Source organism: Sebastes umbrosus, chromosome 15 (assembly GCF_015220745.1).
Source record: "Sebastes umbrosus isolate fSebUmb1 chromosome 15, fSebUmb1.pri, whole genome shotgun sequence".
Taxonomy (NCBI): Eukaryota; Metazoa; Chordata; class Actinopteri; order Perciformes; family Sebastidae; genus Sebastes; species Sebastes umbrosus.
The window spans coordinates 26,640,860-26,655,980 of NC_051283.1; the positions used below are offsets into that span (position 1 = coordinate 26,640,860).

A 15,121-nucleotide genomic window follows, 5' to 3' on the forward strand; every position below is an offset into this window, starting at 1 on the left:
GGGACCTGAAGCGGCATTTTGAGAGCAATGTTGTCGTTTTTTCTGTAGTTTGTTCTTTAAGGGTTGTAAGATAGGACGGGGTTATTCAGAGGGACAATATAAACTTCTTAAGATAGGAAAGAAGTATCCACTGGCGGAGGAGGGGAGACATGAGGCAAAGATACTATATGAGGTGAAAGGGACAGGTGCATGCTGGTGTTCTAAAAAACAACAGGAAGTTAGTTATTATGGTTTGGCCCCAAGCCCCCAGGAAGAGCGCCAGGCTGTGAAGCAAAGTACTACAACTTCTGTGTCCGTCACGTGATACCATTGGGCCCAAAAACTTTTTCCCATAGACTTACATCAGGAAAGAGACGTCTGTAACTCAGCGGATAATTTTTTTAAGGTAAATTGATATCCCAGTACGAACACTTGAATAGCCCTTATTCTTTTTTATTCTTATCGTTAGGTTCTAAAAGTCGTAAAACGCACTAACAGCTGAATCCAGAGTTATTTTCCTTCCTCCGTTCATGTGAATGAGCTCCAGACTGAGGCTGGAGCGAGGGGCTGTGGGGACGGAGTTATCCAGTTCTCTCATGGTTTGGCCCCTGTTTTGGTCCGCAGTTCTTGTCAAACATCACAATCCTTCTCTGAAGACACAGACATGATACACATATTCTTAGTTTCAGTGTGACTCACACCTTCCAGGGATATCATTATTTCCGATGTCCATTGCTAATAAAAATCCATAATTTTGCTTAGAAAATATAGAAAAAAGACACTCGTTATAACTCCAGAACTTGCCTGAGAATCCTTCAATTTTAAGTTTTCTTCAGAATCAGAGTAATCCAGTGGTAGTTGTCTGTACATCCATAGGTACATTGCAAACAGGGAGTGCTAATGGCTAATTCGGCATACTTTTAATTGTGCCAATATTCCAAAAAATGTAAACAGATATAGGCTTTAAAAAAAAAAACACAGTGTCAGGCTCTGAAAACCATTGGGTTTACTAGGTTGGGATATAGTTTTATCTGATGGGAGGGATTGGAGAGAGGTCTGAGATGTTATACTACTATACTATTTCATGACAATCCATCCAATAGTTGTTGAGATGTTACAGTCTGGACCAAAGCAGTTGATCGTCAGACCTACTTAGAGCCATGCTGCTGGTATGGCTTAAAAACATCAAATGAATAGAGAGCCAGGATTGATTCTCTTACAGCTTCTTTCAACTCCCTGCTCAGCTACATTCAATGGAAAGCCAAACTGAGTGCATCTCCTGTCCATCCTGTGTGCTGCGCTGTAGGCGACCTGGACATCGGTCTGCTTCAGTACCTCCTCTTCGGCAGCCTGATCGCTGCCGTGGACCCCGTGGCCGTCATCGCCGTGTTTGAGCAAGTCCACGTCAACGAGGTCCTCTTCATCCTGGTGTTTGGAGAGTCGCTGCTCAACGACGGCGTGACAGTGGTTCGTACGCTGCGATGTGTGTTTTTTTCTTTGTTACCTGAGAAGCAGAACAGCTTGTGCATTTGCTGAGACATCCATCCATCATTGGAAAGCACACTTACAAGACGTGAAGTGTAGAGAGTGCAAACAAGGTGCACTTCAAAGCGAGGACCTTTACCCCCGACTGAGGTCTCGTCACCTTACTTGATCGATCAAACTGCTCTTTGAGGAGGTTGATCTAATGAGAAATAATGTTTGTATGTGTTATGAATCACTCTATTCATTGCTGAAACTAAAGTGAGGAGTGAAAGGGAACAGAAAGGTGTTGCTTTAAACTTTCCACGCCTTTCTGATGACAGATTTTTAAGTCTTTTGAAAAAAACATTGCACTGTTGTCACGTCAAAACTTTGCTGCTTCGATTTTTGGGGATTTTCATGTGGTAATAATCAAAGATCTTCACACACATCCACGCTTTTGTTGCAGGTGCTGGGTGTCAATAATCTGCACCAAAATACGGAAAAATACCTGCACCTTGTTGTTTAGTACCCAGTTCTTCTTTCATTCTACATGACAGTGTTTTCACCCCAAAGGGCCTTTCTTCCTCATGTATAGAGTGTAAACACACCTGTATATACAGTGTAGATGAGCTCTATATGAGGGTAACATGCTCATACAATTGTTTAACTGCTGGGAGTGAAAGAAAGACTTTTCTAAAATATGTTCAAAACATGTGGAGGGCAATTAAAAAAAGATATTCTGTAAACAGAAAGTTAAAGCTGCAGTAGGCAGATTGGAGCAAATATGATTAGAAAAAGTTATTTTTATAGAATGGTCGCTATATCCTGACATTAGTGCATGTTCAGTTCAGGTAATCTGACAAAAATCACGTGCATCTCTGTCCTCCGGTGTCCTCCGGTGTTCCTAATGGCATCTGCAAGATTTCACAGACCGAAGGAAAACAACCAATCAGAGCCGAGCTGGAGCCTTGCCGTCTCTGAGCAGCTGTCAATCACTCGCGAGCTCCGATCAAACGGTCAAATTATGCAGCGTTGATCAAATATGAATCAATATTCTGTTACTGTAATGCCTATTTCTCGAGTAAAAGTTTGTGACCCGGCCGCCATGTTGAGATCAGTTGAGGAAACACCAAGCACCGCCCACCAGCCGGAGCAAAACTTTCTCATTTTACAGCTAAACAGTACACTACAAGATGTTTTCTGAAGACATTTGAGTATTGATTCATATTTGATCAACGCTGCCTAGTTTGACCATTTGATCGGATTTCGCAACAGATTGACAGCTGCCTCCGTTGAATGAACAGCCAATAGGAACGCTCTCTCTCTGAAATGACCTGTGATTTGCCAAAGTCTGAAAACAGAGCCATTAGGAGGTGCAGAAGTCTCTCAGAACACTTGAATTACAATATGCTGAAAGATTATTAAGGAATTTATGCCCAAATGATTCCAAAAATATTCTGCCTACTGCCGCTTTAAGTAAATGTATCTGCATAGCCTAATATCTAATACGCAGTCGCAATCAGCATTACAGGCCCAAATCACAGGAAAATCGAAGAAACCTTGTGATAGGCAATTCAAAGCATATCAATGTAGGAGCTGCAGATAAGGAAGAAAACATTTAGATGTAGATCAGTCCAGTAATTATTATACTTTATTTTACTTCCAATAGATGAAAAAAAATTAATTTTCTTCTTCTTCTCTTAGGTGCTCTTCAATGTATTCGATGCGTTTGTGTCACTGGGAGGACCCCAAATTGATGCTGTGGAGATCATTAAAGGAATAAGTAAGGAGTGACATTTAACTATACATTAACAGGGAAGAATGTAACATGTGTTTGTGGTGGAGGTGGTCTTGCCCGGTTCCATACACTCTACCAGGCTATAATGAATAAAAGTGTTAGATATGCTGAATATGAAAATAACTTTTTTTTCACGTGTCCCCTCTCTCTCTCTCCAGTTTCCTTCTTCGTGGTGGCGTTCGGCGGTTCCCTCGTGGGCTTAATATTCGGCCTGCTGATCTCTCTTTTGACCAGATGCACTAAAAACGTCCAGATCATAGAGCCGGGCTTTGTCTTCGTCTTGGGGTACCTCGCCTATCTGACTGCTGAGATGCTCTCCCTGTCTGCCATCCTTTCGTGAGTGATCCGTGAAAAAAAACATCTCCTTTGTTTTAGTATTTCTGTGTCCATTTTATTAGATTTATAGATGGAGGATTTAAAAGCCATAAACATGTTTAGTGGTATTAAAGGGATAGTTTGGGTGTTTTTTAAGAGACAGACTACCAGCACGGAAGCAAAGCGATGTACTGCTGTGGACGTGGGGTGGGGGCAGCAGCAAAACATATTTTACAAACCTAAAAGGAAAAAAATCCGTTTAAGTGTACGTTATATTTAGAATATTTTCACCGCTTTACCTTGCTATGAGAAAGCCCTTTACGACGGGGAACTGAAGCCATTATCTATGCTCTCTTCAAACCAACCAGACCCGCTGCCTTATTTGGTTAGTTTGTTTGTGCTATTGTGTGAGTTTGGTGACTCCGAACTAACCAAAGTCACACAATAAAACACTTAAACTGATATTAATTTATTGGTGTCTAAAATACATGCTCCTGTTCTGGTACTCCTGTCTGTTTCTCCAATCTGGTGGTGTGCCGACCGCCATCTTCTGTAGGTAATACACTGACTACGGATAAGTACCTCATACAACCCCACTTCAAAACACCCGAACTATCCCTTTAAATGAGTGTTTTTTGTTCTGTAGGATCGTCTTCTGCGGTATGGCCTGCCAGAAGTACATCAACGCAAACATGGACGAGAGGTCCGTCACCACGGTCAGATACGTCATGAAGGTTTTCGCCAACGGATCAGAAACCATCATCTTTGTGTTCCTCGGCATCTCGGCCATCGATAAGACAATCTGGGTGTGGAACACGGGCTTCATCCTCCTCACGCTCCTCTTCATCTTTGTGTACAGATTCATCGGTGAGATGTTTGTCTTTTTCGCCGTCAGTTTTGAGTGCAAACAAGTCTGTTGGCTATCTGATGTCAGAGGTCACACAACAGACTTTGTTTTGTGTGTACTCCAGGGGTCTTTTTCCTCACCTGGATCCTGAACAAGTTCAGGCTGGTGCCCGTGGAGTTTATGGATCAGGTGATTATGAGCTACGGTGGCCTGCGAGGGGCTGTCGCATATGGCCTGGCTACGATGCTGGATGAGAACAAGATAAAGGAGAAGAACCTGATGGTCTGCACGTCTCTCATAGTAGTGTACTTCACTGTCATTCTTCAGGTGACCACTTTTCTGTCTCGTTACCGAGCTATGCTTGTTTTTTGTAGCTTTCTTACACAAAATGAACAACAGCTCACTTATGAATCTCTTTTTGTTGCAGGGAATAACGATGAAACCTCTGGTGAACTGGCTTAAAGTAAAGAGAGCTGCAGTGACGGAGCTCACACTCGTAGAAAAACTGCAGAACAAGGTAGTAAAGCTCAAAATGAAACCACAGTACAAACCATAAAGTACCCGGCTGCAGTCCAACTATCACAGCATCTCTGTTCTTGTTCAGGTGTTTGATCACATGCTTGTCGCCATAGAAGATGTATCTGGACAAATAGGACATAACTACATGAGGGACAAGTATGTAAAGACGCCTCAGAACCATTTAACTAGTACAATTTAAACTGATTTTTAATAAAGCTACAATTCTCTCACTGTGAAGATGGAATCACTTTGAGGAGAAGTGGATGTCGAGGATTCTGATGAAGCCGTCAGCGAGGAAGAACCGCGACTACGTCTTCAACGTCTTCCATAAGCTAAACCTCAAGGACGCTATGAGCTACGTGGCGGAGGTGAGGGCCAAACAGCTGCACACGTTTCAAGTATATTTCAGTGTATTTTTGTTCGAGTGTTCGCCGGTCTGTGGCAGCCGGTGAAGGAAGTCCTCTGGTCTCGATGTTGCAGGGTGAACGCAGAGGCTCTCTGGAGTTTGTCCGCAATGAGACCGCGTTCATCGACTTCAAGAAGAAGTTTGGTGACGAATACTCCGAGTGTATGCCTGACATCATGGCCGACACGTCAGACGATCAAGACGCAATGTCCTCTATGAGGTGAGCAAATGCTCCTCTTTATCTGATTTACACCACAATCACAGGAGAGCCTGCGAGGTAGTCTAAAGACATGTGTATTTAAAGAGGACCGATCATGCTCATAGGTTTCTTTAAATATAAGACACCAAAAACATATAAACTATTTAGAAGTTGAAAACTAGAGTTGATCTACTGATTTGATTGAACATTAGATCTCTAATCAGACACTGCTCCCTGGTGACCACAAGCAGTCACAGCATTTTTCTAGCAGAAATGATCTTGCACTCACCAGCTAACTCCAATTCTCCACCATATTTTGCATGAGAAGTCTAAATTAGTGATTTTTCTTGCCGTAGAAGAGACCCTGTGCCGTCAGTGAGCCTGGAGATGCACGACCAGATCATGAACGGTATGAGGGAAACAGAGGATATTAACACTCACCACCTGCTGCAGCAGCATCTGTACAAGGGCAGGAAACAGGTCAGTCACATCACTATACACATGATATTCATAACATCACACTCCACTTTCATATAGTTGAATAACTCACAAGAGAGATTTAAATGGTTAAAATTGATGCAGCAGAGCCAAAATATCCTGATTTTTAGTCCCTAATTTGCCTCAATGCTGTATCCTACGTTTCCCATAATGCAATGCAGAAGCATGTTTTGTTATTTGCCCACTTCTTTCAGACCTTAAACCCTCAGTTTGTAATGCAAAATAACCCATTATTAGTCTTTTTTCTAACTTATAAGCCATAGAAGAGTGTCCCTTTAAAAAACAATGTTTGAAATTTCTGATAAACTTTCTGGATGAATAATGAGTTACTTGTCCTCTTTGTCTTATTAAACCTCGGCTCTCAAATTCTCATACTGACTCTTTTAATTTTTGTTTCCTGGTGTACAGCACCGGCACAGATACAGCCGGAGCCATTTCGATGTCAACAAAGATGAAAACGAGGTGCAGGAGATCTTCCAGAGGACCATGAGGAGTCGCTTGGAGTCCTTTAAGTCCGGAAAGATGGGCGTCGCTCCACCAAAGACGATTACCAAGCACTCAAAGAAAGACCAGCAGCAAAAGGTCATTTTTATTCAGACAATCTACAGTATGACATGCATCAAAAGGGCTGGGTATTAAACCGCAATAATTGTTTGGGGAGCAACCGAAATGTGTTTATAGCGTATCAAAAACTGTCGACGAAAGCTGTCATCAAATATCTATAGAGATTGATAATCTTTATTTATTATTTAGGCATTTCTTGTGCAAACTTTGATTTCTTTTGCTAAATTAAAAATAGATTATTTTGCAGAAAGACTTGATTACATTTACCAAAGTAAGGTATCTTACTATATAGGTATATACATCATTTGTATATTGTACCAAAAATCTTCACTAGAACCAAAAATGGCAAAAAAAACATGTGCATTATGACTTTGCTTTTCACATTTTGTAACTCTGTTTAAGATATCATTTACAAAAAACTATTTTACCACCTGCAGATGCCAAATGGAAAATCAACGGACAGAAGTAAAAGCTACTATTCTGGTGATGAAGGTTTGTATCTGTGTTTCAGTATTTAAAAATACACATAAGCCCTGAACTGTCCAAGTGCTTAAATTAATGTAAGACCTTTTTTGAAAAACAATTTCTTATCTTTTCTTTTAGATTTTGAGTTCTCGGAGGGAGACAACGCCTCTGGCTTTGAGGCATCGGGTGGTTCTTTCCCCATGAGGGTCACCTACAGAGCAGGAGGTAAAACAGATCCACCATCTCGTCCATTTATCTTTAGCCAGTGGGGGGAAGATGTCCTCAGATTCTTTACTTAAAGATAGGGTCGACGATGTTGGAAAGCTAGTATAATTTCAAAGTAGCATCGCCTCAGGAGCTCCGTCTAAATCCCCCCTTCCCCTCGGGGCTCCTTCCAAGGCAACACCCCCCACACACATGCACGAGCACCGCCGCATCGTAACTACTTTACAGACACAGAGCGGAGAGAGGACCTCAATTCAACAACGCTACCTCATGGCTTGTAACCGCGGCGGTGCTACTTTTGGCTGAGTTGGTTGCAATCTGCAACCTCACCGCTAGCTGGCGCCAGATCCTACACACTCTACCTTTAATGTAAAATCTTTATCAGAAATGTAACTTTAAGCTGTCAGATGAATGTAATGGAGTAAAAAGTACAATATTTCCCTCTGAACTTTCCATCGATGTCTTTAACCCTCAAACCCTGTCAGCACTAATTTTTTCTTTCGTATAGCTGGAATTGAGAACCCAGCCTTCATGCCGGACTTTGACCCCATGGATCCGATGCAGATCCCTCCGTGGTTGGCGGAAGCCGAGCTGGACCCCACCATGGTGGCTCCTTCGCAGCGGGCCCAGGTGAGGCTGCCGTGGACGCCCAGCAACCTGCAGCGCCTGGCTCCTCTCCGCCTGAGCACCCGCTCCACCGACTCCTTCACGCAGGCCGACACCCCCGCCTGGCAGCAAGGGGACAACAAGCCACGTCCACCACCACCTCCACCTCCACCACCACCCATGTAGCAGCACCCCACCCCTCCTTCATCTTCCCTTTAACCTGGCTGCCTAACACACAGAACCTAACCTCAGACTTTGCTCCGTCCACTCTCAAAATATTGACTAGGGAATGTTTTCTTTTCCGGCCCGTTGCTTAATGTTACTCCTGAGCCTCTAGACCAAACATTCACAGTCCCACAACCTTTGTGCCCTTCTCTTCAGCTTCTCTTGTTGCTCTAACTTCACCCTTCACTGAGCAAAAGGGAAGCTGCACGTAAAGCCAGAGCTCCTGTATGCAGGCAGTGGCACGTTATTCACCAGCACTTGTTGAACATTGTCATATTTTCTCCTCTGGTTCACAGTGAACCGGTCAAACATTGTCCCTACGGAGTATCTTATCCCTGAATGTGATGCAGAAACCTTTTTCAAGAATGTAGATAGATAGATGTAGATATTTATGAATTGTGTTGTTTATAAAGATTCTTTTAATTAGAGTGACATGAAAATAATTCCAGCTTAATAATCTGAATATAACATTTTGTGTGTCTTCTCATTTGTCTCAGAGCAGTACTTGAGGTTGAATATTTAACTTGGAGAACAAAACCATTGTAAATGATAGAGACATATTATATTTATTCAAATCTCAAATCTGTGCACAAGTGAACAGATACATGTATATTATATGTATCTCCAAGAAAGAACAATTTGACTGACTGGTTTTGAACTGTATGTGTTTAAATATGGATTTATTAGAAATAAAAATGGAGACAAAAATAAGTCTTTGTGGAGTCAGTTACACTTTGTATTAAGTCAAATGATTAAATCACTATCGCTACATAGATAACTAATAATTTTCTCTTTTTTTAATATTATTTTTGTATATTATTACTGCAGATGAAAATGAGCCTTTTAGCTAAATCTAGCACATTTACATCAGACTGAAGTTAAAGGTCCCATATTGTAGGAAGTGAGTCTTTTTTTATATTATAAAGCAGGTCTGGGTGCTGTATAAATACTGTGAAAGTATCAAAACGCTCAATTCACGGAGAAATGCACACAGCCCGTATTCAGAAATTGTGCCTTGAAATGAGCAGCCGGGACTTCCGTAAAGTTGTGATGTCACAACTGTACAGTCACCGGTAGAAGCGACGCTAAACTCTGTGTAGTTGACACACCCGGTGAGTCCGTGGCTGCAGTGACGCTACTAGGCGGCGCTAAAAACGGAGCGCTTCAGACAGACGGGTGAATACAGGTACATTCAGAGAGACAGTATGAGAAAAATTGTGTTCTTTGAACATTAAAGCATGTAAACTTGTTCTAGTAGAAACCAAAATACAAGTATGAACCTGAAAATGAGCATTTATTTAATGTGTGATGAATTTATTTGTCACGTACTTAAGTAACACCACTTCCGGAGTTATTTTAAGCCAAACCACGATCTAACGTCTATGTAGTCTAGTTTTGTGGCCTAAACCTAACCAAGTCGATCTTTTCCTAAGTCTAACTAAGTCGTTTTATTGCCAAAACCTAAGTAAGTCGTTTCCTGTGAAGACGGAAGTATATTTTGAAAAGGGTGTACGCATGTAACGAGCGGAAATTAGCACTTGTTGCTGGACATTCGCAGGAAAATGAACGAAAAAGGAGGAATAACTTTTTCGTAAGCTATCATATGAACTGTTGCATGAGAATACGTTGCCTGATGACGTATCACGGTCCTTTTATGATTTATTACAGTAAATATATTACATATTGGTCCTTTAAAGTAAAAAAAAATATGACCTTCAGCAATTGGAACTTGTGATAGACATTTTTTACTATCTTCTGACTATTTTCTATTTCGGAAATTAACCTTTTAATTGATAAGAAATAAGCATCAGATTAATCAATAATAAAAACAATTGTTAGTTGAAGCCCTAATATTAACATGTCAACAATCAAAATTGTATTGAATGACTCTTTAATATCCACCAGACAATTCTAACTTTGTCACACAATCTTACACATCTGAATTAATTTCCATCACAATGAATTAGTAAAAAAAACAAAAATAAAAATCATCATTAGACACAATATACAGTGATTTCATTATAAATAGTCCATTTCTGATGTTTCCACCTGCTTTGTGATGTAGTCTAATATAATTCTTTCATTTCCAGAGTCCTTCAGGTAAAAATGAGCTCCGTCGAGCATCCTGACGGTGAAATCTCCCGATGTGATGCTTTTCCAAGCTGTTGATGAAATACAAAAGAACAGGGAGACATTCTTTCATTCATGTCTTTGGCAAACACACAGACAGCCCTGTATTAACATATATGTACACTATGTTTTTATATATTCACAATGTTTGCGGTGGTTTTCCTCACTGCAGGCTGGTGCTCATAACCATGACGTTTATGTGTTTTTCTCTTGGTATCACGGACTGCGGCTGCGCTCCAGCTTATTCCCCTTGTATTCCCCACTCCTCTTGTCTTCCACGTCCCCGGCTTATCTGTGTGTGTGAGTCTCTTCCTGTCCTGCAGTCCACCTGGGCCCAGTCTACCTGTTAACCTGCCATCAATCAGCTCGTCACCTCTACCCGGATCACTGCTCTAGTCTGCACACACCTGTCAGCAATCTACTCATCAACTACGCAGTATGTCAGCCCTGTCTGGCTTTCAGATCATTGTCTCGGCTACTGGTGTAGTTCATGCTTCAGGCCTCAGTAGTTTCTGTGAGGACGTTCCCTGTGTTGTTCTTGGAGCCTGCGATTAACTGCTTTTCAGCTATCGTCAGCCTGGCGACGCCACTCACCAGTCTGTTTCCCGTCATCGCCCCTCTGCCCTCTGTCTCAGCCAGCCGTCACCTTCTCTCCACCACACCTCCCTTCTCTGTGGTTTTACAATAAATCCTCTACAACTTCACCCACCTCTTGTCAGTGTACTGCGTTTGGGTCCATCATAACATATCTGATCAGAACACTTTGTGATGTTCACTGTATTTATTTGGCACCAAGTCAATAATCTTAGTCCACCTAAACAAGCTGCCAACATGTATAACGAAAAGTTAATTTGTCTAGACCAAATGTTCCATGATTTCTGATCCAGAGACCTACTGTACATGCTCCCTGTCTATAATAGGGTCGGGTGATGAAGCAATGCTGCAGGACACGAGAGGACTGACCTTGTAAGTCATGAGGAATGTCCTCCTTTCCATCAAAACACGTGACGGGGCAGGAGAGGAGCGGACCGTCTGGCTTGTCACACCTGCAGGAAAGTCAGCAACTCAGCTCACTACAAACATTCATTCTGAATCACAGATGATTTAAAATTAATGATTTAATACAGATTCAACTAAAGAGGACCTATCATGCTCATTAGCAGGTGCATATTTGTATTTGGGGTTTTGACTAGAACATGTTTACCTGCCGGCTGTGCTGCAGCACCCTCTGTCTGAAACGCTCTGATCGGTCAGCTGGCCCACTTTGTTGTGATTGGTCAACCAAACCAAACTCTTCAGACTCCGCTCCAGAGGCCTGCACTACGAAGCAGGATTTGACCGCTTAGCGTGATCTCGTTTGTTAGGGTTAATTAAGCCAGATAACGAGAAGATACCCTGGGTATGTTGAACTCGTTTCGTTGTACAGGCCTCTGCTCCACTCTAACTAGCTTTGTTTGAGGGCGTGCCAAACGAGCCCCTAGGCAGGTATTATGCAAATGTGTTACTTGGTGACATCACCATGTTACGGAAGAAAAGTCCGGGACTTGAAGCGAGGCGTTTCAGGCAGTTCAGGAGCAGTGTTTCTGTGCCGGAGATGAACTCCCTTTGGCGTGGACTTTTTAACTTCGCAGACCTTCTCCATGTACAATAAAAACCAAAACAATATAACTACTGTATTTATAGCACAAAATCATAATAGGTCCTCTTTAAGTAACATAGTTGTCAGCCCACCTGTAGTTCTCCACAACGTGCAGGTCGGCTTTCAGGGCAGGAAGGAAGAGCTTCAGGACTTCAGGCTTCGCCAGCAGCTCAGGAGGAGTTCCTCCAATCGAAATCATCCACTTGAGAAAATCATCATCAGATAAGTCGCTTCTCTTCGGGGCTTTGATACGCGTCTCTGACTGAAAGGCAACATATTAATGATATATCATCAACACCAAACCCTTGTCTTCTGTTAAATAGTCTAAACTATAAGTGTATACAGCTGTGTATATATAGAAGGAAACAGATGTTTTGGTTAGACTTTCATCGGGTAAGAATTCCTTCTGAATAAATAGAAATATTGCACATCTGGAGCAAATTGATTTACCTCACAAAGATTATTATTTAAATAATTTAAAATTTGGGAAAACTTGCAGCCTCACAATGCAGGTTTAGTAACTTTGTCTCTGATTCATTTTAATAAATTTGCAGAGTATCATAAAGAATACTCTTTTCATTTAATTTGAACCATGGCAAATTTAAAAAAAGAATGAAATGAAAATATTATGGTTAAGATTTGATACTGTGTAAGTTAATTACGAGCCTTTGTTGTTATGGTAACTGAAATCTGGAAACTTAATCGACAGAGTTTGCAGAGACTCAAAGACTCTTTGGATACATCTATTGATACTGGAGTGGATAATCCTGGCCAAATGCGGTTAAATGTAATGACTAAACTCACATAAGGTGCGGAGGCACCAGACAGGAAGATGTGAACTGGTTCCAGGTTGTGCCGTCTCTTCAGAGCATCTGCCACAGCGAAACAGGTGAAGGCACCAAAACTAAAAACAGATCAGGGTGGTGAGAACGTTAACAGAGAAGTTGTAAGTGGTGGTGGAATGAAAGTAAGGCAGGTTGTCATGACAGATATGATGTTACTTATAAAGCCCCTATTGTTATCATACAGTACCTGTGTCCAAACAGAGCAAAAGGCTTCTCTTTCAGCAGCGGTAACAACACGCCAATAACCTCGTCCACAATCTGCTGCATGTTCTGAAAGAACGGCTCTTTGGCTCGACTCTCTCTGCCTGGAAGTTTGACAGCAAACACTGAAGGTGACAGATCAAAAAAAAATGTTAAAAATAGGAATATAATCACATGTTTAGACTTTGTTTTCACAGCAAAATGACATGTTTTTAATTTGAATTAATTTAGATAAAGGACTGCATTAACAATATTCAGAAAAATATGAGGAATTGTGAATATGGAGCAAACAGTATATAGATAAACAGTGCAAAGTGCAGCACTTATACGTGGCGTGTTTACCTTCTATGGAGCTGTTGAGGACGTTCCCCCAGCGTGCATAGTGGATGGACCCTCCACCTGCCCAGGGGAAGCATATCAGCCTGGCCACGGCGTCTGGGCTCTTCTTGAAACAGTTGATCACCTTTTCCATTCTAATTTAACACAAGAGTGAAGATCCAAGACTGATGATTCACACATCTGCTGGGACTGAACTTAGTGCTCCTACTTCTGTTGAAACAAAGAGGAAACACTATGTAATACTGTGTCTCCACCACCAAAACAATCCAACCTTAAAGCAGAAGTGATTTAAACATTTAGGATGTAATAATGTAGTAATTATAAAGATGTTAATTTACACCTGTTTGTTGCTGGCAGCTCCATCAACTTCTCCTGCAGGAAAACAGTGATTCCTCATGCTGAAGCTGAAGTGAAACACTTCCTGGTTGTCTTCTTTTCTGGTTTATCTGTTGTAAAATGAAGGATTCTGGAGACATCTACAGTATGGAGTGTGTATGTCCAGAAGAATTAACAGTGAGTTTACACTGAGCCATTTATTAGTTCATGTCACATTTTGTAAAACAAAATCAAAATCAAAATCAAATCACAATAAATGGTGAACTTTATGCTCCTACTTCTGTTGAAACAAAGAGGAAACACATGCAATACTGTGTCTCCACCACCAAAACAATCCAACCCTTAAAGCAAAGGTGATTTAAACATTTAGGATGTAATAATGTAGTAATTATAAAGATGTTATTTCACACCTGTTTGTTGCTGCTGGCAGCTCCATCAACTTCTCCTGCAGGAAAACAGTAATTCCTCATGCTGAGTGATAATTTAAGTTATCTTTCTTATCCAATTGTGCCTTGTATGTTAGAAGTATTGAGTTTAGATTACAATGCCTTAATGTTTGTAAATGAATTTTCTTCAATAAAAAAAAGTGAAACACTTCCTGGTTCTTATTCCTCTATGGTTTATCTGTATAAAAATGAAGGATTCTGGAGACATCTACAGTATGGAGTGTGTATGTCCAGAAGAATTAACAGTAAATTGTGTCATTTATTAGTTCATGTCATATTTTGTAAAAAATAAAATAAAGAAAAGAAAAATAAAAGTACATGGTGGATATGAGAGGAGAGAGACCTACAACACTTGTTCCTGGAATACAAGCATTTATCTCAAACCATGACGTAGTTGAGGTAAAAAGTTTCCCGGAAGTGACGTTGTTTTCTACGGTTGGTATTTCCTGACGGATTTCCCTCAGTGGTGGTGGAGGAGGAGGAGGAGGAGGAGGCAACATCTTCATCAAGTTAGACACAATTAAACAAGGTTATACCGGAAATCACACCATTTTTTAAATTTTTTTTATTGAAGATAATTAATTTACAAACATTAAGGCATTTTAATCTAAACTTAATACTTCTAACATACAAGGCACAATTGGATAGGAAAGATAACTCAAATTATAAACAAAATAATAATAATATAATAACAAAAATAAAAGAGGGTAGAAAATAATTAAAGGAACAAAAAAAGAAATGCATAAATAAATAAAAAATAATAAGACTGCACGATTGTCCCTGTTGAATTTTCATTTTACAGCGAGAGGGATATTATTGGAATGTATAGCTATACAAATCCTAAAAATACTCCATTTCAAGTAAAAGTGCTGCCCCCCGAGCCATCAAACTGTACAACGCCTCTCTAGGGAGGAGGGGGGACAAAGGAGGACGGTCTGCAGGACAGATAATAATGCACACAGTGCACTTTCATAGACTAAGCTACTGGAGTTACTCTGCACTATACTCATTTTTAACAGTCTCTTCTGCACTATATTAACTTTTTTTAATAGTCCTGTATCACAGCTGTTACCCT

At 40.9% G+C, this 15,121-nt stretch overlaps 2 protein-coding genes across 7 annotated transcripts in view; one reads left to right on the forward strand and one right to left on the reverse strand.

The window, feature by feature from the left end:
- LOC119503744 (sodium/hydrogen exchanger 3-like) overlaps positions 1-8,824 on the forward strand; it is a 34,247-nt gene extending 25,423 nt beyond the window's left edge. For all 4 annotated transcript variants that reach the window (XM_037795701.1, XM_037795703.1, XM_037795700.1 and 1 more), the window contains 14 exons: positions 1,286-1,446; positions 3,148-3,226; positions 3,400-3,577; positions 4,203-4,423; positions 4,528-4,730; positions 4,831-4,920; positions 5,008-5,078; positions 5,161-5,290; positions 5,403-5,548; positions 5,884-6,007; positions 6,434-6,607; positions 7,027-7,081; positions 7,193-7,279; positions 7,788-8,824. In XM_037795701.1, coding sequence (XP_037651629.1) covers positions 1,286-1,446; positions 3,148-3,226; positions 3,400-3,577; positions 4,203-4,423; positions 4,528-4,730; positions 4,831-4,920; positions 5,008-5,078; positions 5,161-5,290; positions 5,403-5,548; positions 5,884-6,007; positions 6,434-6,607; positions 7,027-7,081; positions 7,193-7,279; positions 7,788-8,071 — 2,003 coding nt within the window. In that variant the 3' untranslated portion in view covers positions 8,072-8,824. The remainder of the gene's footprint in view (positions 1-1,285; positions 1,447-3,147; positions 3,227-3,399; positions 3,578-4,202; positions 4,424-4,527; positions 4,731-4,830; positions 4,921-5,007; positions 5,079-5,160; positions 5,291-5,402; positions 5,549-5,883; positions 6,008-6,433; positions 6,608-7,026; positions 7,082-7,192; positions 7,280-7,787) is intronic.
- Positions 8,825-9,756: 932 nt separating this feature from the next.
- On the reverse strand, positions 9,757-14,088 carry olah (oleoyl-ACP hydrolase). Of its 3 annotated transcripts, none has more exons than XM_037795838.1 (7): positions 14,011-14,088; positions 13,268-13,474; positions 12,912-13,050; positions 12,684-12,783; positions 11,972-12,141; positions 11,204-11,286; positions 9,757-10,272 (listed from the first exon to the last, which is right to left on the reverse strand). In XM_037795838.1, exons 2-7 carry the CDS (start codon positions 13,395-13,397, stop codon positions 10,130-10,132), a joined length of 765 nt encoding a protein of 254 aa, XP_037651766.1. In that variant the 5' UTR covers positions 13,398-13,474; positions 14,011-14,088; the 3' UTR covers positions 9,757-10,129. The 3 variants fall into 3 exon arrangements, with proteins under 3 accessions (XP_037651766.1, XP_037651767.1, XP_037651768.1); XM_037795839.1 differs by lacking the exon at positions 14,011-14,088 and adding an exon at positions 13,606-13,740 and having other exon boundaries at positions 13,268-13,479; XM_037795840.1 differs by lacking the exon at positions 14,011-14,088 and adding an exon at positions 13,605-13,617.
- Between the last annotated feature and the right edge of the window lie 1,033 nt (positions 14,089-15,121).